The sequence below is a fragment of the Callospermophilus lateralis genome, chromosome 3 (assembly GCF_048772815.1).
Source record: "Callospermophilus lateralis isolate mCalLat2 chromosome 3, mCalLat2.hap1, whole genome shotgun sequence".
NCBI classification, from domain to species: domain Eukaryota; kingdom Metazoa; phylum Chordata; class Mammalia; order Rodentia; family Sciuridae; genus Callospermophilus; species Callospermophilus lateralis.
In genome coordinates, this window is record NC_135307.1 from 171,571,862 (window position 1) to 171,595,095 (window position 23,234).

General features: G+C 45.0%; 1 protein-coding gene across 2 annotated transcripts in view; it reads right to left on the bottom strand.

Moving 5' to 3' along the window:
- Positions 1-20,736, bottom strand: part of Stk35 (serine/threonine kinase 35) — a 41,413-nt gene extending 20,677 nt beyond the window's left edge. For both annotated transcript variants that reach the window (XR_013090798.2, XM_076851634.2), the window contains exons 1-3: positions 20,356-20,736; positions 19,163-19,763; positions 5,078-5,827 (exon numbers count right to left, since the gene is read on the bottom strand). Coding sequence is in view for 1 of the 2 variants with exons in the window: in XM_076851634.2 (XP_076707749.1) it covers positions 5,115-5,827; positions 19,163-19,763; positions 20,356-20,661 (1,620 nt within the window). In the remaining variant the exon portion in view is untranslated. The remainder of the gene's footprint in view (positions 1-5,077; positions 5,828-19,162; positions 19,764-20,355) is intronic.
- Positions 20,737-23,234: the final 2,498 nt, after the last annotated feature.

Genomic DNA, 23,234 nt, shown 5'->3' on the forward strand with positions numbered 1-23,234 from the left:
CCAGTCTAGGCTTTGCCTCTTTGTAGTTCTGTGACCTATGACAAGATATTAGGCTCGATTTCTTCCTGCAATGCTAGACAACTACCAAGATCACACATGAAGCAAAGAATATTTTCTATGACCCTTCAGGTCACATGAACATCTGATTTCCTTCGGCTGCTCTTAGCTGCCTACTCCAAATAGACGTCATTGAGGGCTTGGATTCAAAAGGCCCTAGTAACGGGAGGTTTGTATACTGGACAGCAGACTTGGCCATGAACGCAGTGTCCCTCATCCCACAACATCCTCCCTAGTAACATGCGGGCGGTGGCACCTGGAAGATCAGTTTGGCTGGCTTCCGGATTGGGGTAAGGCTTGTGGCTGGCTGGTGAGATCCATTAGGAATTATTAAATGTCATCCAAAAGGGAGAGATAGGACCTATCATTACATAGTAGTTAAAAATAGATACAATATTTTGGAACAAGTACTTGGACAAGGTGGCCTTAAATACAGCTTTGTCCTAAAAGAAAAGTTCTTCAGTAATCCCCAGAAGCAAGGCTCCTAAACATCAGGACCTTCAGAGGGGAATGGAGTGTTTCCACCTCAGGCCACAGTGCTTATCCAGAAACCTACCGCGTAGCACTTAACCTACACGTTTTATAGACAATTCTGTCACAACTCTTGTGACTCCAACAATCTCCATAAGATAAACATGACCAATTCTATTTTAGGGATGATAAAACCAAGACCCAGAGAGGTAAAAGAACTTGCCTGAGGCCACAGTCAGTAAACCACAGAAATAGGACTCAATTCTATACTGTCCCAAATCAACAATCCTTTCAAGGAAAACACAAGTTTTCAATCCTTTTTGTGAAAAGCTATAATCATTTATCCATGACTAAAATGTCACTCTGAAATCTGCAATCTCAGGCTGCTGAGGTGCTCTTCATGTCAATACTGGGGTCAAGTGTCCTTAATATATGCAGCTAGTTTGAACTGTGACAAGTCCAACAGGAAAGTTGGCTAGGAAATCAGGACAGACAAGTTCTGTCCCTTCTTTGGGGACCTTGCATAGTCTCCTTATTTCTAGTTTTCTAGCTACCACCCACCTCCTGGCTCCTATTCATAGCAAAATTCCTCAGAAAAAGCCATCTTTATTAATGGTTCTCTGGTTTGTCCATGCAGCTGAGCCTTTAAAAATGATAACAGGACATTTCTGGCTTTGTTCACTTGGTCTCCTAGGTGTACAATGAGATTTTCCAGAAGTTGCATGAGAAGCAATATGTCACACTATAATTATATCGTAGAAGCCAATGTGAATGTGAATCTAGTTTGGTTTTTTTTTTTTTTTTTTGTGTGTGTGTGTGTGTGGTGCTGGGGATTGAACCCAGGGCCCTGTGCTTGCAAGGCAGGTGGCACTTTACCAACTGAGCTCATATCCCCAGCCCTCCAGCTGACTACTAAGGCAGACATTAAAGAGACCTGCGAACACACAAAAGTATCTTACTACTTACTAAATGTTTCTGAAAATGTTTTTCATAAAATATTAGCTATGATGTTATTTATTCATTCAAGGGTGACATTTAATAACATTTCTCAGTTTTAATTTTTAACAAATATCCACTCGTAATTCCAAACAAAAGTTCCCTGGAGCCTACTCCCTAAACTTTGAGAGTAACTGATCAATTTTCTATCTCCAAACCCTCTCATGCCTGCTCAAATCTACTTTAGTTAGGGGTCAGAATTATTCCACCAAAACTGACCAAGATCACCAATGGCTTCCTGTTTGCCACTGGTTTTAACCAATGGCCATTATTTAGAGTAGTCCTGTGGACTCCCCTCCCGAACTCCAGAGTTGACCAACTCCCTACTCTACGTCAGTACTTGAATTCTAAAATGGTGTGCCAAGCTGCGGAGGACTAAACCCAACTTTCTCCATCCAAACCCATTTCCCCAATGTCTCCCCATTTTCCTTGATGGCAACTCTATCCTTCTAACTACTTAGGCCTAAACCTTGGAGCCATTCTTAATTCCTTCTCTCAGACCTCAGATCCAATCACAGGAAATCTTGTTAGTTCTGACTTCAAAATAGACCCCAAATCCAATCATCCCCTCCTGGCCTCCACTGTTGCAGGTTGCCATCATCTCTTACCTGGATTGCAGGGGACTCTCGTTTCATCCTCTCACTTGCTCCCCCCATGGCTTATTTTTAGCACAGCGAAATACTCTTTTTCAAAAGATGAGGCATCATACAGCAACACACCCCAATGGCTTTCCATTTCACCCACACCAAAAGCAAAAATGTCTATCATGGCCTTCAAGGCCTCCACTGTTTGACTCCTAGCTACCTCTGCATCTTCTTTTCCTATCCTCGCTTCTTGGCTACCATCTGGCTGCTAGGCCTTTATACTGGCTGTAGTCTTTCTGTCTGGGATGCTCAAGAAATCCAATTCCCTCCTTCAACTCCCAACCTTTGCTCAAAGGTCACTGTCTCAAGGAGACTCAACCTTGACATTCCACGCACCTCCCAACATTCTCTTTCCCTCCTCCACTGGTGCCTTCTTCAGATGACCTGTATTTACTGCGTGTTTTCTCAGCAAAATATAAACTCAACTGCAAAAATGTATTCTGTACACCAATGTACTATTTGTGCCTGAAATGATACCTGGCAATAGTTTCCTAATAAATACACAGAGTGAATAAAATCAGTTTTTCAGGTGGGGCCCTGAATTCAATGTTTTCAGCTCAAGCCTGATTCTCTAACCAGCCAGATCCAGTTCACCTACGGGTCAACGAATGGGAAGCTTCTAGCACCAAAGTTCAGCTCTAGTCACACAGACTTAGGCCTAGCCCACAGTTCTAAGTGCCCAGCTTGCAAAGGGAAAGTCAGGCCAGTGAAACTGGCACCACCAGTACAGTACTAATTAGCTGTGAGAACCTCAAAGTGGGGCTGGGGATGGCTCAAGTGGTAGCGCGTTCGCTGGCATGTGCGGGGAGCTGGGGAGCTGGGTTCGATCCTTAGCACCACATAAAAATGAAATAAAGATGTTATGTCCACCGAAAACTAGAAAAAAAAAACAAACCTCAAAGTGAACTGACCAAATGGCTGGCCTGGGATACTCACCCAGGCCAAGTTCTGAACCTTTTCCCCTTTTCTCAAGGTTACCTTTCTTTCTTAGTTGACCGAATCACTCCTAAATACGAGTGAGAACTTTGCCTTTGCCCTGTAAAGCAGCTCGAGTCCCAAGTGTGGATAACCAAAGGGGAACACTGATCTCAATTAGCTGTGACAACCTCACAATCCTAACCCAAATTTAGGTCCCTCTTCCAGTGACAGTGTTCCTCCTATACAAGGGCAAACTAAGAATTCTAAGAGGGCTTTCAAAAGCAGAAAAAAAACCGAGATGGACCTGGGAAGTGACAGCATGAAATGCAGTTCAAACACTGGCTGGCAAGCCCCCGGTCTCCAATATAGCATGACCATGGGCCTCATTTTGGGAATGCAACCCTCTCACTCGATGAGCCACAGACAAATTAGCCTGGCAGTCTGAGGATGGAAGCATTAAACCTAGGTACTTGCTCAGAAATATATTCACTGATGTTAACCAGTTCCTTTCAGTTCAAACCAATTCCACCTAGAAATCAGGTGGAAGAGGACAGGAAAGAAGGGAGTAGGACTGACTTGGCTGATGGAGGCCTGGGCCGAGTGGTTTGGAGGCTCCTTCCTTGTGACCCACTGGGACTAGCACTAGCCCCCATCACGTCATCACAAAGCTCGTCCGGGACAGCTTATTTCCACACTGACTTTAAGGGGGAGAAAGTGGGACTGCTCGAGCAGCATGTCCCTGCTCTAAACTTAGTAGGATCTTAGATAACCACTTAACCCCTTGCACGGTTGTCAAAGTAAAGTGAAATGGCACATGAATATGTCCCCCTCATAGAGGTCAATTTCTGATCTACTTCCCTTCCAGCTCCTCAAGACTCCAGTCTGGGCACACAACTTTAGACTTTCTACCTGTTAACTTCCATCCACAGGTTCCCTCTCCTGGCAGGTCCCTATTCTTCCTCACTAATCAAAATTACTCTTGTCTCTCTCATGTGCCAGGATCTCTGTGGCACCAGGTCCTTTGCAGAAACTGATCCTTCCACCTGGGATCCTCCCTGCTACCCCCAATTCCCTATTCTTGCCTCTTAGAGTCAATTGCCCTTAATGCTTCCTGCATTCACTACCAACAACTATGACAAATACTGATCAATGCTTTGCTCCCTACTTAAAGTTGTATGAAGGTAGGAAAGTTTGATTTTGCTTATCATGTTACTCCAGAGCCAGCACAGCATCAACAAATGAACCCACAATAACTCTGCTAAGAAAGGGACTTCCAGCAGGGTGAACGCCTATAATCCCAGTGATTAGGAGAAGACAGGAGGATCTCGAGTTCAAAGCCAGCCTCAGCAAATAAGCAGGGTTCTAAGCAACTCAGTGAGACCCTGTCTCTAAATAAAACTGCCTGGGTTTGTGGCTCAGTGTAGGGAGACCCTGGGCTCAGTCCCTGGTACTGAAAATAAAGAGACTATTCATTACTATGTTCTTTATAGTGTCTAAAATGGAGACACTATTTATTATCTAAAGTCGGAGAATGGTTAAATTATGGTCTATATAATATACTGTCATAAGATCACTGAGAACCACATATTCCAAGTATGATGAGGAGATGCTCAGACCAGCATGGAGTGAAAAGAGCAGAAGATCAATTAGTCTTCACTGGTTAGAAGACCAGTGAGAAGAACAGTTAGGTAACCTGTGACCACAATCAAATCTAAACACTGGAGAATTGGATGTGTGAACTGGAGGGTTAGGATTAGGCCGAGCTTATTTTCTAAAGTATTATAGCTCTTTTGCATTTATTACTTGATGGGGTGTTCCTGAAGAACTTATAAAATTCAACCCCACAATGTCCTCAAGAGACTTCCCTATGCTTCCCAATTTGTCTTTGAGTTGGGGGGGAATAACAAACCCTTACTTCTCACCAACCCTTCATTTCTCCCCCCAATTCTCCAGAGCCCACCCAGGGCCCAGGATGACAAGAGAGCACTCACCTAGTTTAAAAACACCCAAGATGTTCAGCCCTGAATTTTAAGCAGCACATGTGACCTGGTCCATTCTGGTTTCAAGTTCAAAGGCATCAGGCCGGTCCTGTGGGTTAGCAGCTAACATATCTTTCAAGAGCTGCTTGATCCCCTCAGACATGGAAGTCCTACGTTTCTGGGGGATGTGCAACTCCATCTTTGGGTTTTCTAGCAGCGCCTCACCGACAGGGACGATCTCAGTGCCCTGTTTAATGTAGGTCCCCAGGAGCTCCTTCTTGGTCTCAGAGTCAATGAAAGTGATTCTTTCTATCATTGCCCAGATGATAATGCCTAGGGCAAAGATGTCCGCCTTGGCTGTGTAGTGTCCCTCCCAGACTTCAGGGGCCATGTAGAAGTCTGAGCCACAGGCTGAGGACAGCCAGTATTTATTCACATTCACATTTTTGTTGTCTTGATTGCCCTCTTTGCCTCGAGGTGCCAGCCCAGCACAGACCTTGCTCAGTCCAAAGTCCGCCACCTTGAGGATGGGGGTGCCAGAGCGCTCTGTGATGAGGATGTTGTCTGGTTTTAGGTCCCTGTGCACGATGTGGTTTTTATGCAGGAAGGCAATGGCACTCGTGAGCTGTAGCATGAAGCTTTTGTTGGTGGCTGGGTCCGGCCTCCGAGACAGAACGTACTGATTCAGGTCTCCACCTTCACAGAACTCCATGACAAACCAGAGATAGCAGGGCTCCTCGGCACAGCCCAAGATCCTCTCTCCTAAACCAAAGGACAGGAAAGAGTGTGAGATGGACATGTTCACATCACTTTGGAACCAAAGAATGCACTACGTTAAAGTTAAGAGAGATAGTGTGGCAAATAGCTCCTCCAATTCTTCAACTGTTGGCACCAAGCCAACTCTAGACGTTGAGGAGTGTTTCTACCCACATAGAGCAAGTCTAGGGATGGCACAGGGAGCAGGCACAGGTGTCAAGCACCTGGGGTGTGGAGGCCTGGGTAGGAGCTCAGTCAGGTTCACTGCTACATGGTTGACTGGGAAGCCATTTTTTCCTTCACTCTTTCTGAACAGGGAGCATCATGCATTCATACCTCCCAGGGCTGCTGGGAAGAGGAGACAAGGTAAAGCACAGGAGCAGGCTATAGAGCGTTCGTTCCCTGCTTCTATCATCACTGTTACTCCACACCAGGCAAATGCCCCTCCCTTCTTTGTGTGAGGACTCTATTGTTGTAGGGAGAATGGCACAATATTTCAGAAGCCCCTTCTAGCCCAGCAGTATCTTCTGCTAGCCCTGTACACCTAGTACAAATCAGGAAGGCAACACGTGCCTGGCTCTCAAAGCTGAGTTTCAAGGAGACAGGTACCCAGGACAGCGACCACTGGAAGCCGTGAGTCAGCAGAAGGTCAACCCCATCAACAATGGAGAGAGGGCAGGCCTTGCCAGAAGTGAAGGAGTCAGAAGGGGCAGGACCTAATTACCCTTTAAAGGTCAGACAGTGGATCAGAAGAGGAAGTAAGAAGGTAACTATGCCGAGAGGGCACAGACAATGGACACAGAAATGAACCACAGGAGGGGGTAAACAAGTCCCAGTATGATGTAGCCATCCTCCCAATGACAGGAGCTGCACCTCCTCTGCCAGAGGCTGCTTTTCACGCCACCCCAGACAGCCCCGACATTACCAGACATAACCAAGGCACCTACCAAGGCCAGAGGTCTGTAGTTGCAGGTTGAACCTTGGTTATTTGACAAAAGCTTTAGGTTTTGACCCTAACATACCTCATTTTCCCTACAATTATATAATTTATTTGTTTATATTACTCATAAAGTAATACAGGTAGTGCCAGGGCAGATGGCTTCCTTTTTTTAAAGATCAGTTGTTTCCCCTCTCATAATCCTCTTTCTAGGTCACTGGCAAGCAGGCTGAGGCTCTCTACCTAAAAACACTGCAAAATGAAGCAGCGACCTAAAGCCCCAATCCATTTAGACTCTGGAGAAAGAAAGCAAAAGGAGAGTATGGTTTCCTGGTCGTACAGCCAGAAAGGAGAAGATTAAAAAGTCATCAGATTCCTTTTGCAAAGGCCACATCAAAAAACAGTAAAACTTCTGATGGGGGAATGAAGGGTGGGGAATGATGATTATTTTATATACAAAGTTGGTAACTATGGCAACTGATGGGAAAAAAAGAAAACAAGTCTACCAAACAGACCATAATGTCGGTCTAGGTTACAAGAATCTGGGGAAAGAAAAAAAGGGGGGGGGGGCTCAAAAAAGTGCCTGAAGTTAGTGTGTAGGTGGGGCAGATGGGACCCCTGGACTGAGGGCCCTGCTCTGAGGAGTGAGCCAACCTCAAGAGATGCTGAAGGAGGGGCTGCGTGTGGTGGGGAAGGGAAACGTTGGACAGAAGCATTTTCAGGAGCCAAAATGGCATCCGTGACAGAATGGAAAACCTCGGAGCCCAGCTACTTATCCCAGAGACAGAACTACTCTGAACACGCAAGGGCCTTGGGTTTATTTCAGAAGCTGGAGTCCCACAGCTGCCCACCAGAAAAACGAAAGAGGTTAGAATTCCAGCCCTCATTTCAGGCAGACTGCCTGCCTGGACCTCCAGGCTACTTATGACCAGAGGGAAGGAGGGGACACGGACGGCACCCCACACGTGGTGCATTTCTATGGTGAAGCAAGCCAGGGTGATGGCACCCCATAAGTGGTGCATTTCTGTGGTAAAGCAAGTCTGGGTGCAGACCCCAACTCTACCCACTGGCTTGCTAGGTGGACTTTTGGTTTAAGGGAAAAGTGAGGTAAAGAAAATGGCTAGAGAGGCTAGGGATGTGTCTCAAGCAGTAGCGCGCTCGCCTGGCATGCGAGGGGCGCTGGGTTCGATCCTCAGCACCACATTAGAATAAAATAGATGTTGTGTCCACCGAAAACTGAAAAATGTTAAAAAAAATTCTCTCTCTTAAAAAAAAAAAAAAAAGAAAGAAAGAAAATGGCTAGAAACCTGGTCTCTGAACCCAAGTGTCAAGTCTTTTTTGGTGGCTCTGTCTTCTCATCGATCAAATTGAGAATACACCTACAGTGCACAATTGCCGTGAATAAAGTCACAGATTATATGAAATACATTTTGCAGAGGATAAAGACACTTTGAAGAAATCACTCACTGACCATCACTAACCTTCTCCTTGCCACCCACCCCAACCAGGGCCTTGAAAGTCATGATTTTAATAATCTCAGGGCTGTAGGCCACAAAATAAAGTTCTCACATATTAGGTAGAAGATCAAAAGTGAATAATTCCATCATATTTCTTGTGGGGGGAGGGTGGGGTTAACAACTGAGACCTATGTTCTAGCTAGTTCGGGCTGCTTTTATTTGGGGTGACCCCTGTACCTAAAAAGACCCCCTATCTCTGTCAAATATGTGCCAGAATTGCGAACTATAGCCACCAAACAAGCCTTCAGAACCAAGTCCTTAAGATATAAGTGAATGTGCACCTTAAGGTGCAGCCCAAAAGCCATTCTATACTTTCCTGACTTCCCAGAGAATCCCCCTCTCTGGTCAGCCAAGGCCCTAGTTTATTTTAATTTTTATTAAATTAGACCAGATAAAGGAACAACCTGTGGCTCAACTTATATTTAGCCATGAGAAATGCTAGCTCATTTTGCAAATGCTGAGTTAGGGGGTTAGATTTCTTAGTTCTCCAACCTCTCAGAGGGACCTACAGTCATTTACCAAATATGCACTAGAAAAGAGAAAACTGTCAAGCTATCAGGGATTACTGAACACTGATTCTGAAATGACACCAATTCCTAAAGACCAAAATGGTGCAGTGGTCCATCAGTCACAGCAGGGACTGATGTCAGGTGATCAATGAAATTTTAGTTCAGGATATGAGCATCTAGTAGGTCTGCATCCTCACCTGTGGTTATTTTCCCAGATTCAAGATGGACAATTGAAATAGGCAACTCTTATAATGCAAGGCCAGTCCGGCAACTTAGTGAGACCCTGTCTGAAATTTTTAAAAATTTAAGAAAGGGCTGGGGAGGCAGCTCAATGGTAGAGTGCCCCTGGGTTCAATCCTTAGTACTAGGGCAGTGGGGAGGGGGAGGGAGGATTAAGAATTAAAAATTGAGCTTCTGCTGGGCATGGTGGCTCATGCTATAATCCCAGCAGCTCAGGAGGCTGAGGCAGGAGGATCATAAGTTCAAAGCCAGCCTCAGCAACAGTGAGGCACTATCTCTAAATAAAATACAAAATAGAGCTGGGGATGTGGCTCAGTGGTCAAGTGCCCCTGAGTTCAATCCCTAGTACAGAAAAAAAAAAAAAAAAAAAAGTTGAGCTTCCTTTCTAGAGAGGGAGAAAACATTTGAGAATGTTACATTGGAAGTAACAAGAATCTGAGGAAATGAACCCGAGCACTCACTGGGTAACAGACACTATTTTACAATGTCATTACATGAGCCACCTCATCTCACTGAGTACTGTACATTTTCTAGGTGGGGAAATAAAGGGTGAGAAAGGCTAAGTACCTGCTCAGGAGCACTACCGGGAGTGGCTGGATAGGATCTGAGCCTCCACAGCCAAGTCCATCTAATAGATAAGGCTGTCTCCCAGTTTGCAGAGAGCCAAGTCATGTACTTTGATTAAAGAGGCAAGCTCACTTTTGGAATAGTTCCCTCAAGTCTGATAGCAGGTGGTCACAAAATAATTTTATATTTCAAAACATTCTACATCATAGTTCACAAGAAGATAGAGAAAACACTATGACAAACCAAGCAGGTGCAAATAAATTAGTAAAATCTTTCAATAAAATGTGGCCTGCGTGGCTGGGTACAGTGGCGTATGCCTATAATCCCAGCAGCTTGGGAGGCTGAGACAGGAGATCAGAAGTTTAAAGCCAGCCTCAGCAAAAGGGAGGTGCTAAGCAACTCAGTGACATCCTGTTTCTAAATAAAATACAAAACAGGGGTGGGGATATGCCTCAGTGGTCAAGTGCCCCTGAGTTCAATCCCCAGTATCCCTCTGCAAAAAAAAAAAAAAAAAAAAGTGACCTGTTTACTGAGAAACTTGGGCCAGCAGGCTCCACGTGAGGACAACGGTGTGAGCTTTGGAAAAGGAAGCATCTCCTAGAAAGAGATACAAAACACCCTGGAGTTTATAAGCCAATTCCCAAGGCACCTCCAGAGGCAGGATGTCCAGTTTCTCATCTATTCCACTCAAACATTTCCTGAGCACACATGGCTTATCAGGTCCGAGATGAGAGACAGTTAAGATGCAGTCTCAGCCCGTACAAAGGCTGCTGGCTGGGAGAAGCACGATGTCTACAACTATAAGAACCAGCAAGGCCCAGTTCTGCCTGAGGAGTGGGGACAGAAAGGGAGAGAAAGGCAGGCTGAGAACAACTAAAGAGACTCTTCAGCTGTCTTCCAGGAGATGAAGAAAGGGACACAGCTAGGGACACAGGAGTCCAGAGAGTCAGAAGAGACACAGTATTGGGCAGAGTGAGGCTGGAGATGTTCTGGGGCAGATGGAGATGCCAAGAAGCAGGAAGTGAATCAGAAGTCTCAATCTATTTTAGAAAAATATATTGCTCACTGAGTCTAAGAAGTTATCAGTTTTAGATATGCCACTTAAGCCCTTCCAGGCTGTTAACAACATTATAACATACCACACACCAAGTCAACTTCTCATTTCAGAGATGGTAACGAACGTGAAGAGTCGTCTCCCGTCTTAGATACAATGGAACAAGTTCTCTCTGGAGGCATGAGGGGCTAGAGATGGAAGATAGGTGAGCAGTCAGGAAGTTCTCCAACCAGAACTGAGGGCAGGCAAGAGAGGAGGAGCGAAGGGCTATGAGAGAGATTTGGAGGTTTAGGATCAACAGAATTTAGTTATTCATCTCATTTGATGGAAACAAAGTCAGAGTACTCTGGCCAATCCTCTCTTCCTACTCCACACTCCCATATATTCTGAGTTACACGCCTCTTTATAGGTGAGGAAACTAAGGCTCAAAAAATAAGCAACTTGCCCATCTATGGTCCCATGGCTAGTGAGAGGCAGGACCTAGTTTCCACAGCATGGACCTTCAGGGTGCTCTACTATTGTCTCTTAGTGCCCCAGAACAATCTCATACCTGGGCATTCCGATTCCCCTGCTGGCACAAGCTCCTAGGTAGACTCATGCATGCACAGAGGTATCTGATGTCCATCAGGGCCCTAGTGTTGATCGTCCAAATAGCAACATGAAGATTCTCTTTAGGGGACAATTATGATTTTGACCTAAATGTGTTGAAATGATAGCAATTTGGTAGAATGTATCACAAGTATTAAAAATGCTTAATCTATTTGATATAAAAATCCCCTTCTAAAGCCAGGCACACTGATGCACCCCTGCAATCCCAGAAGCTTGGGAGGCTGAGGCAAAAAAAGGATTGCAAGTTCAAAGCCAGACTCAGCAACATGAGGCAGTCAGCAACTAAGTGAGACCCTTAGTTGTTGTAAAAAAAAAAAAAAAAAAAAATTTACAAAATAGGGCTGGGGATGTGGCTTAGTGGTCAAGTGCCCCCAAGTTCAATCCCTGGAACCCACCCCGCCATCACATTCTAGCCAGACACAGTGTGCACCTCTGAGATTCCAGAGACTCAGGAGACTGAGGCACGTTTGGGGCCAGACTTGGCCACTTAATGAGACCCTATCTCAAAAGTAAGAAAAGGGGCTGGGGATGTAGCTCAGCAATAAAGCACACCATCGGTTCAATCCACAGTAGCAAAAATAAATAAGATTTCATTCTAGGAATTTATTCCAAAAGTACCCCCCAAAATTAAAACACAAAACAAACAACTCCACCACCAACAAGACAACCTAAACACCAAGGACACCCAGAATTGGTAATCCACATAGCATAATAAAAGTAATCTAAAACAACTATATCTAGGAACGGGCACAGTTAATTCTGGTATTTGCCACTTGGTTGAATGCTTTCAAGGGTCATGTTATAAGTCAACAAAAACTTAAAGTCAAAAGAGAAAGTTATATAACACATCATAGGCAAGTTTTAATGTGAAGAGGAAAAAGGGGCAGACTATTATATAGTTATGCTTAAGAAAAAGATGTAGTTTGAGTAAATTATGACAATCCTTGCTTTTGATTAAAATCTTAAAGTGATTCAGTTCAAGATCAGTCCCGATAAGCTGAAGGCAAGGACCCATCACATCTTCCCAAGAACAATGAGTATAGAAACCAATTCTGCTGCCCAATCTCAATGATTTAGGCTGTGCAATGACACTATAAAAACAGCTGGGTACCATGTCAACATCATGGGGTGTGCCAAAATTACTTCCTAAAATTAGTTAAATAGATCTGCTTTCAATGGTTGCCAGGCAAGAAACAGTGTCCCCTACAGAGGCCAAGAATGAACCTGCAGGCCAGGTATCAACGTTTTTCCTCTGGCCCCTTCTTTCCAACTATGACCCAAGATCCCAAGACTCTGTTTCACTCTCCATAAACTGGGAAGAACACTGCCTCCACTGGGCTGTTGTAAGGCTTGTGACATCTGGAGCACCTAGCATGGTGCCTAGACACTAGAGCAGACAACTTCTGGGTGTTAATTATTTTAAGGTCTCTGGACACCAGTGGTAGTCATCCCATATGACCACATTTGTCATACAATGGCATATCAAGACTGAAAAACTGGAGAGAACATCTGTTTACAAATCTAGCTCTATCCTTCACTAGGGTCATACTGGACAAGTTACTTGACATGGATTGTTCTTGATTTTTCTCATTTGTAACATCAGGTTACAAAAACACTAATTTCTCAGGAGAGGATTAAATGAAAAAAATGAATATAAAAATACCGTGGGGAAGGGCTCGGGATGTGGCTCAAGCGGTAGCTCACTCGCCTGGCATGCGTGCAGCCCGGGTTCGATCCTCAGCACCACATACAAACAAAGATGTTGTGTCTGCCGAAAACTAAAAAATATTAATTCTCTCTCTTTAAAAAGAAAAAAAAAAAAAAGATACTGTGGGGACCTAGCCTTCATCACTTGACCATTACTGGGGGTCTGGTTAAAGTGTGTACTCTACCAGCCAAACAGAGTGGGAATAATCCACAATAGTATTGGCTCAAGAATTTCTCCATTTGCCACATATCCAAGCCTCGGCTTCTGCAAGGGTCATTTCTGACCTTTACAATTCATCCCTCTTCCCTCAACTAGTCCACATCTCCAGCAGCTGGTTCCCTACAACACCTCAGAGGTTTCAGTGAAGTCACATCTTCTGTACCATAACCATCTCCGTTAGTCTGAGCACTCATGAAGGAATCAAACCAAGTCCTAGGGTTCCCCCAATATACTGCGTGCCCATAATAGGTGTTCGATAATGGGTAAAATTAACCAAGTAAAAATCATGAGCTGGAGAGGCTTTTAGAAAAACAGGAAAAAAGTAGAAGTGAAGCTGAACAGTGAGACAGGATCTCAAGTCGACTTTCTATTTACCCTCACCCGACCCTTGTCTTCACAGTAATCGGGTGAAGTCTTTTCTCATTACTGTGAGGCTGAGGATCAGCAGCAAGGGGGTCTGCGGACAGCTACTCCCCCTCACCTATCCATTGTGAAACATGTCAGGAACAACCCACAAACCAATCAGTGACAAGAAGAGCCAATGGAAATAAGGATCTTTATTCTTGAGTTTGCAGAACTGAAAAGTATATGGTGACAGGTGTTTGATTAGGATCAGATAGACCTCGTTCTGCCACAAACCTCCTGTGAGAAGGTACCCATCATCTCAGATCACCCATTTCCTATACCGACTGCCCCCTATATCAGCTCCTGGCAAGCTGACCCTTTAAAGAGTGATGGTCACTTACCTTCTGATTGTCTAGCTCATTGTAATAAATAAAATACCACCACCTGTGCTTCCACTAATTGACTTTAGTCATGTATGCAAGGAGCAGGAGCCCGTGTGTGGTAACTAAGGCATGCAGAAACTAACTAAGGCATGTGTAAACTAAAGACAATTAGGTCAGGATCCAGAATTTGAGTCACTCAAGAGGGCTCCTAGTCTGAAGGATACAACCAAAGGCTAACTTCAAGGTGAAATGAGTTCTACTAGGAAGTTGGGCTCTCCTTGAGAGTTGGCACTATAAAAAGCCTTACCCAATGCAACCCCAATTAACCAAAGCTCTCAATTAAGAGTCATTTCTATCTCCTGGGGCTGGTACCTAAAAATTCCCAATGCACATAGAAATCAAGCAGCCAGTAGCAAAAGAGGATCCACGGTTGCCCCAAGACATTCAAGAACAGACCAGAGGCACATAAGAGTCCCTGGCAGCTGAGGCACATGGACAGAACAACAGAAATCAGCAGTACCCCAAACACTGATGAATAAATAATTAAACAATAACCATTAGCTCCTAAGTATGATTATGCCCATTTTAAAAATGGCATTAAAAAAAAGAATAAAGAAAAAAAGAACTCAGAATTTAAGCCATTTGCCCCAGCTGTCAAGCCTATAGCAGTTAATAAAGCAGACTCAAGTCGGAATGCCTGCGCTGGAATCCTGGCTTGGTTACTTGCCTAGCTGTTTCACAGTGGACCATTTCATTAACCTCAGTTGCTTCACCTATAAAAGATAATCAGAATGCTGACTTTAAAATATGGTTCTAAAGGCTAAATGAAGTTAACAGGTATAAAGCAGAGTACCAGGCACATACCAGCATAAGTTTTAGCTCATATTAACAGGGTGAAATCTGGACTAAAACTGGACTCCAAGTTCAGCATTCCATAAATCCCACTAACTTACAATACTACTCTTATCTGTCAAGGTAGCCAAAGATCACCTTCCAGCCCAGTTTACCTGGGGACTCTCTATAAACTGAAGGCCTAAGCAACAGTAGAGAATTCAGAACTGCTTTCCAGGAGCCTGGGCAAGGGGACGGCCCTGCCCTGCTAAACCCCCATGTTTCCCCAGACAGTAGTGTAAAAGAGCTTGCAGGCAACCCCATCCATTTGAAGACCCTGGCCTCCCCAACACTAGTTCTTTGCTCAGCTACTTGTGTTCCCTGCTCCCCAACACCTCGAACTGAACTCCAAGAGAGAACCTGTTTTCTAGGCTGTCATCATTCATGACCCTGCATCATTCTGTCCATCTGGGCATGTGAGTGCTTTGTGGGGCAAGTTCTGTGCACAGTCCCTTCTAGTATCACAGCAAGCAAGGCTACTTCCCAGCGGCCTAGGTTCCCACATCAAGCTACCTAAAGGAAACTCGAATCATACACATCAAACAACTGGTAAAGCAGAAATAGATCTTTTAAAGTTGGGGATAAGCTCTTTTAAACTTCTAGTTTTATCAGTCTTGAGAGTTGGTCCTGATTTTACTTTATGTCTGGGAGGGAGCTCCTCACTTGCTGTTTGTAAGAAGGATTTAGAAGGACAGTTTCAGAGTTTGTGACAGACAGCCAGGCTTGCCTGCTGTCTTCTAAGTGGTAGTGATCTTGAACTTTGTTTTAGGTCCAATCAGGACAGGGTCATGTAGCAATAGAAAGCAGGGGAATAAAAGCAAATTGTGATGCCTTAACTCCTCTTTTATGTGAAAAGTACTTCAAAGCTAAACAAAGACACAGATACCAACTCATCACCCAAGTAATTTATAGGACCGTTTAAAAAGTTTTAAAAAGTCCCCCTTTAAAAGGCTGGTTTCAGTGCTGCCACTAACTCATTTTTGGCAAGCCCCGTTCCTTTCTGAGCTTCAGTTTCCTTCCTTGTGAAACTCAGGCCAGATCAGACATAAGACTCTTCTGACTATAGCTTCTGTTTTTACATAGTGCTTCTGGGTAGAACTTGGTTTGTTCTTACTCAGAAAGGAAAGATGTGAGCACAGAGTTTACCAAAGCAGGATAGGGAGAAGACCAAGAACACTGTAAAAAATTTCCTTCTTTCTTAGTTTTGGGTTATTTATACTTCAAGTAATTTCTTGAGACTATAGACATGCCTTTGGTACATTCACTTGGCAGCTGAAGGGGGAAAAATAACCAATCTATTGGCCCAACAGTAAATTAGACTGCACTTGGTCTCTGCCTATCCTTAGTCCTTGGGTCCCTTTTCTCGAGCCCACCTTTCCTCTAACTCCTGATTATCTCTAAATTCTATAATGATCTCTACAAAGCTAATGAGCTAACCTGCCATTTCCTCCAGTGATCTTGCTCACCATGCAAGTCATCTACAGTCCTCGACTTTACAATAAGTTAGCAAGATTATTTTGGGGGTGGGGTAGTGGTTGCACTATCCCTTCAAATACCAGTGTAGGGGCCCAGTAAAAAAAATATGGGCATCAGCTTCCACTGAGACTTCAAGGCAGATTGTCATCACTTTGGTCTAATTTCAAAATCATTCTAGGGCTGGGGATGTGGTTCAAGCGGCAACGCGCTTGCCTGGCATGCGTGCGGCCCGGGTTCAATCTTCAGCACCACATACAAAAACAAAGATGTTGTGTCCACCGAAAACTGAAAAATAAATATTAAAAAATTCTCTTTGAAAAAAAAAATCATTCTAAATTGCAGGAGATGGAGCAGAGGGTGGCTGTGAAGGACTTTTCTGTTTAACGAGTAGAAATTAGTTATCTCTAGGATTCCCTCCAGTTCTAACATTACTAGACAGGATCGGCAGGCTGTAAATCCAGGACCCTGTGTCAGATCATGACCACTAAATCTTGGAAGCTTGAGTCAGGAAAATTAACCTGGAGATATTTGGATCTTTGTTCTCCACTTTTAATATCACACAGGCAAAATGATCACCTGTTTACTTGCAAAATTAACAGACAATAAAGACTGTTAGGGGCTGGGATTGTGGCTGGGATTGCGGTAGAGCACTAGCACAGGCGGGACCCGGGTTCGATCTTTAGCACCACATAAAAATAAAGGCATTGTGTTGTGTCCATCTACACCTAAAAAATAAATATATTTAAAAAATTGTCATTTTCATAAGCTGAGCAAATACATTTTCTTCTCTGAGCCCAGAACATTGTAGAGAATCAAATATTTTGAAGACTCTAAATAAGTAAAAGGGAATATATCAAGTATGTGACCTAAAAGCAAAATATTTCATTTCTCTAGTTTGAATTTCTCCTTATCTGGAGCACTTATTGCTATTCCCAGTTTACACAGCAATTCTATGACCTTAGGGATAAAGGCATGCTCCTCACAGGTTTTAGATAACTTGTCCCATGTCCTGTGCACTAGTTCAGTACTGAATATTAAGTCCAACCCCAAAGCCCATGGTATTAACTACTATTCTCTGCTGCTTCTGATCACTGTGGAATTCTTAAAAACTCTAGCTGTAAGGTAAATTTCAAAGTATTTATATTTTGGGAGAGTAAGCAAGGACTGTAAATTGAGGTTAAAGTTTTAAAATTGGCATCAGTGAAATAAAGGTAAGGGAGTGTTTGGCAACACAAAATTCCCACATCTCACAACAGTCCTGAAGTATGAAATCCAGAACATTCATTAACCATAGTGAAAACACCTGAGAAAGGATGACTTAAAAATAAGTGATTGGGCTGGGGATAGAGCTCAGCTGGTAGAGTGCTTGCCTCACACGCACAAGGCCCTGGGTTCAATCCCTAGCAACACACACACACACACACACACACACACACACACACACGGCGCGGCGTGCGATGAGCTCCTGGATCACAGGCAAAGAAGAAGAAATGTCCCGAGAGTCTTTTCAAAACAAAAGCATTCACTCTGGGGAAAAGGTGGGATTTTCAGAATTAAAGGGGCAGGGACTGACATAAAGAAATAAGTCTATTTTGGAAAAGGGCCCCAGGTGATATGGTTTGACATCCAATCCATTGTCAACAACTAACTTGAAAACAGGACAAGGAATTCTCTTGGCATAGGCTAATGGGATTCTATAGTAAAAGTGGGCAAAAGCTCCAAAGGAAAAAAAGAAAAAGACTTTAGGAAACCAGCCTACCCAACCACAAATCCTGCTTACTCTTAAAAGTTTGTTCTTAGGTAGAAAAGTAGCATTACTCTTTTTGAAAGGACTCAGACCTTGAAAGACTCTGGGTCCACATAAGTATGAGAGGTACATTAAGAACAAGGAGTTATTAGTCCAACTTCCCTTTCAAGCTGATTAACCTTAATCAAATTAAGTTCACCTCTAAGCCTTAATTTCTCTATTTATAGAAATGGGACAGAATTTACTTTAAACATTATTACCTAAAATCACTCAGTGCTCAGACCATCCCTGAGACTCAGATTAACTTTCCCCTTGATGCTTCAGTCTCAGTGAGTCTCTTCACTTTTCTAGCCCACTGTTCCTTTTCCTCTATGAAAGATCCTAGTTACTTGTTCCCGGAGGGCTACAAGCTCCTTGGTCCCACAGAGCCTAATTTTCTTTATAAGTAAAATTACTTCCCAGTCAGATTCTGAGGTTAGGAAAAAGATTAAGAATGCAAAAAGGCGGGAAAGACTCTGGTGGCTAGTATCTGACAGTTCTAGGTCCCCCTATAGGAGTTAAAGTCTTCTGGGGCATGCAGACTAATAAGACAGAAAATCAACCCGGTTTCCTGACTACTCTGGGATGAAGGGCTGGCGGGGGGGTCTCAGAGGAAAACGCAGACTAGGAATGCAAGAGTTTGGGAGATGAAGCTGGAGGATATCAAGAAACCAGGAACTAGAGAGAGGGTGGATAAAAGAGTCTTTTTGCTTTAGAAGGGAAAAAAAAAAAAAAAACCCTAGAGGGTGAGGGAGCTCCCCACACAGTTCTGCCAACAACTCAGAACAAGACCCCTACCCCTCCCCATCAGCTCTTATAGGTAGCAAACATTTAAAAAATAAAGCGGGCACATTAAGTACCAAGATAATGGTCAGCGTTTAAATGAGCTTTTATTATGAAAATGCCAACCACCATTAGGGGCCCCAGGCTGATCTAGAGTACGGTTAAGAGGGCCTCCCAATGCCTGGGCCTGGGAAAGGAGGGTGTGTCTGAGCCCAGGGTGACAGGACCAGGGCCTCGGGGGCCCGGGGACAGTGCGGCCGGGCGCTCCGGAGGGAGGGCTGGCGTCCCGGCCCTGCGTGAGCCCGGGGTGTCCCTACCTTTGAGCGAGGTCTCCACCAGGCGCAGGTAGAGCTGCGAGCTCTTGTTGCCGTGACTCATGCGCTGGGCTAGCCCATTGCGCTGCAGGACGCACTCCTCAAACTGCACGACATTCTGGTGGCGCCGCTTGAGGCTGGTCAGGGCCCAGAATTCGGCCAGCGCCAGCTCCACGTTCTCGGGGGCATCGCAGCGGATCTTCTTGACCGCCACCCGGGCCCCGCTGCGCCCGGCCACTGCCTCGTAAACCACGCCGTAGCTGCCGCGCCCGATCTCCGCCAACAGGCTATAGCGCGGCCGCGCAGACCCGCCGCCGCCCTCGGGCCGCCGCCTCGCCAGGTAGGCCTCGCCCGGGACCTCGGCCGCCACCGGATCCATGGCCTGGGCCGCCGCCGCCGGCCTCAGCTTCGCGCTGGGCGCCCGCGGCACTGGGCTTCGCCTTTTCCGCTCCAGGCTTTGTGTACCTCGGCGGGCGCCGTCCTCCTCCCCCGTTTCCATGGCTGCAGGCGGCGGGGGGAGCAGCAACGGTGCTGCCCGGGACCCCCCTGCCTCATCCCTCCGTCCGGCCCCGGGACGCGGAGGAGCGGGACCTTGGATTGTGACCTGTGGGCGAAAGAATCTGTTGAACGATTAGGACGAGGCGGGGAGGCAAGGAGCGCAGGCCGCGGAGCGTCCCACCTCCTCCTCCACCGGCCGCCGCGGCCCCTTTAAGACAGAAGCCACCGCCGGGGATTGAACGGGGGAGGGGAGGGGAAAGCGGGAAAGACGGAACCACCAAGTCGTGGCTCAGAGGGTGAACCGGAAAGAAAAGCAAAAACTTTCCGCTTTTTCCGTTAAGTTATCGGGTAGGAATAGGAAAAACAAGAACCAGCAGCCTCCACGATGTATGAAAAGCGCCTTCAAGGAGGGATTCTGACTGTTCAAATACTCTTCCCTGATTGGTCTCCTTTGAGATCCCCCTCCCCGCCTCCTGCCTTGTGCGCTCCCGGGTGTAAACAGTCCATTGAATTAAGACCTAGCGGAGCCTAAAGGATCGACCCAAGTCCCCCAGGGCACCGGGTAAAGGAAACGGACTGAAAGTTCAGCCTCTCGGAGTGCGACAAACCGAAGACCCCGTTTCCCGCCCCAGTCACCAAGGCAGCGGGCGGTAGCTCCACAGCTGGCTCTCGCCTTTACTCCCCGGGCCCGACCTTACCTGGCCAGCACCGTTCCACTTCCGGGCGGCCCGCTTTCCCCCTGGAGCCCTTGCCTGGGGATGGTCCGTTCCGGGCCGGAGCTGCCTCCGGGACCTAGTTTCGCGGGAGGCGGTGGCCCGAGTGAGGCGTACGACAGATCTCACTGATGCGCCGGTGGTGGCAGGGGCGCTCGCGGGGGAGGCCCAGGCTTCCAGGTTCCCGTGCCTCTCCACGTGTTCGCGCCAGCTGAGCCCTTTACATAACCTCTTTACATAAGCTGCACCTCCTGCTGCCGCTCGGGTCAGTGGAGATTCCTGGTGGCCCATCCCCCGGGAGGCCAGCCGAGTTCTGCGCCGCCCAGGTCTCGGCAAGGTCGACGCAGCCGTCGCCACCCAGCGCAGCCGGGGACGCTAAGCCGGGGCCCAATCACGGGCGAGAACACCCGACCTACAAAAAATACGCGCCAAATCCCCGCGATTCGCGGCGGCCTCCGGGACTACGCAGCCGCCTGCGCACCGCAACCGCCTCTCCTCTCGAGAACTGCGTGAGGACTAACCGCCCGCGGTTGGTGCCTAATAAATACTGATTGGATGATTGGATTCGTTAGTTTGATTGATTCCCAGCTCGGGCCTGGGAACCAACTGGGTTGGAATGCTCACTGTCACTCCTACTTACCAGCCCAGCCATCTCCGGCAAATCATTGCCCCACCCTGAACTTCAGTTTCCTCCTCAGCAAAATAAAATGGGCCTGCCTTCCCACCAAATGAAATGTGGTGGTTAATTGGGTGTGGGCCGACAGTGCTGGATGGCAGCTCCATGTAGGCACAGGTTTTTAAATATTTTGATCACTGCTTTGTACCCCATTATCTAGTAGGTACCCCGTATTTGTTAGTTGAAATCTTCAGATATTTACTGAATGTGCTATGTACCATTTTAAATCTCGGAGAAAAGGTCAGAGACAGTCTCTGCTTTAATTGAAGTTCTTCACCACTGGAGGAGACAAACCACTTGGGTTATTTGGGGCAAGTTAATCAACCTCCTGTCTTTGCTTTTCATCTATAAGAGTTGGACGATTCAAAGTGCTTATCCCCTTAAAGCACCTAGAACAGGACAGGTCTTGCACACAATAAAAATTAAGTATTAAACGCACAATGTAATATTGGCCAGTAATAAGTGTGACAGAGCTGTGGACAGGCCACCTCTGATAGTGTGTTCACTGAAAGGCTCTTATTTTTTGATAAAATTTCAAACGTATTCATAAATTGTAGGACTAGTAAAGAACTCTCAAATACTTTTCAACCAGAAGAATGTTGTTATAGTCTGCCATATTTGCATCCTCTATATAATACATCCTTTTTCTTTAAAACCAAGAGTTTCTGACATTATATTCCTTTATCCCTTTATAGTTTTTCTGTATTTCCTAAGAGCAAAGACATTTTGATCTTCAGTACAAAGATCAAAATCAGGAATTTTAACCAGAACATTCTTTTATTTAATACACCTTTAAGTTTTGCTAATTGTGGCAAGAATGCCCTTTATAGCTATTTCCTGGGATCACTTGTTGAATTCCATTATTGTCAGGTCCCTTTTACTTTGCTTTAATCCTGGCAAGGCAGTTAGCTACTCAGCCTTCCTTTGTCTTTCATGACCTTGACATTTTTGGAAAGTACTGGCGGGCTGTTTTGTAGAATGTCACTAAATTGGATTTGTCTGATATTTTCTCACAAGAAGATTCAGAATATGCACTTTTCAACAGGAATTTTACTGAAAGAAGGTTATGTCCTCAGTGTTTCACATCAAGAAGCACATGACATTGGCTTGTCCCAACATTGGTGATATTATTCTAGATCATTGGTTAAAGTTATGTCTGCTGAGATTCTCCACCATAAGTTTGCATTTTCTCTTTGTAACATTAAGTATTTTAGAGGAATATATTTTGAGACTAAATATTCTGTTCTTCACTAGATTCTCATCCACTGGTTTTAGCATTAATTGATGATTCTCATTTGGACAAATACATATTATATACATAATATATATGTATATATGTATATATGTATGTACATGTACATATACAAGAGAAGGTGCAAATGTGGCAAAATATAATAAATTTTATTATTTGGTTGAAAGTATGTGAGAGTTTTTTGCTATTCTTAAATTTTATGTGGACATTTGAAATTGTATCCAAAAATAAATAAAGCTTGAAACAGTTCTTGTTAAAATGGTTGTGAAATGGTGATCAGGAGGCCTTATATGAGCTTTTTAGGGCTTGCCATAACAAAATACCATAGACTGTGTGGCTTAAATGACATTTATGTACTCATGGTTCTAGAGCCTAGAAATCCAAAATCCATGGGCACATCTGGTTTCTCCTGAGCCTTCCTCCTTGCCTTGCAAATGGCTGAATTCTTGCTGTGTCGCCATGTGGTCTTTCTGAGGAAAGAAGCCTCACCCTGATGTTTTTACCAACAACTTCATTCTAATGTAATCACTTCTTGAAAGACCTAATTTTCAAATATGACCATTTCATGAGGTACTAGGGGTTGCAATTTCAACATATAAATTTTATTGGGGGGGGGGGGAGACACAATTCAGTTTATAACCATCCCTTTGGAATGACATTTGAGTTGATACCTAAATTTCAAGAGGCCAGCCATGCTAAAACTAGTGAAAGTTTCTTCCAGGAATCGGAACAGCAAGTATAAAAGTCCTGAGATAGGAACAAGTTTGATGGTAAATTTCAGCCAAGTAGTGAGAGTGTAAGATGGTAAACCAGTTGGGAAAAAAACCAACAGTTTGGCAGTTTCTTACAACATGCAATGTATATTTACCCTATAGTCCAGCAATTCCATGTCTTGATATTTACCACAGATAAATGAAAACTTAACATTCACAAATA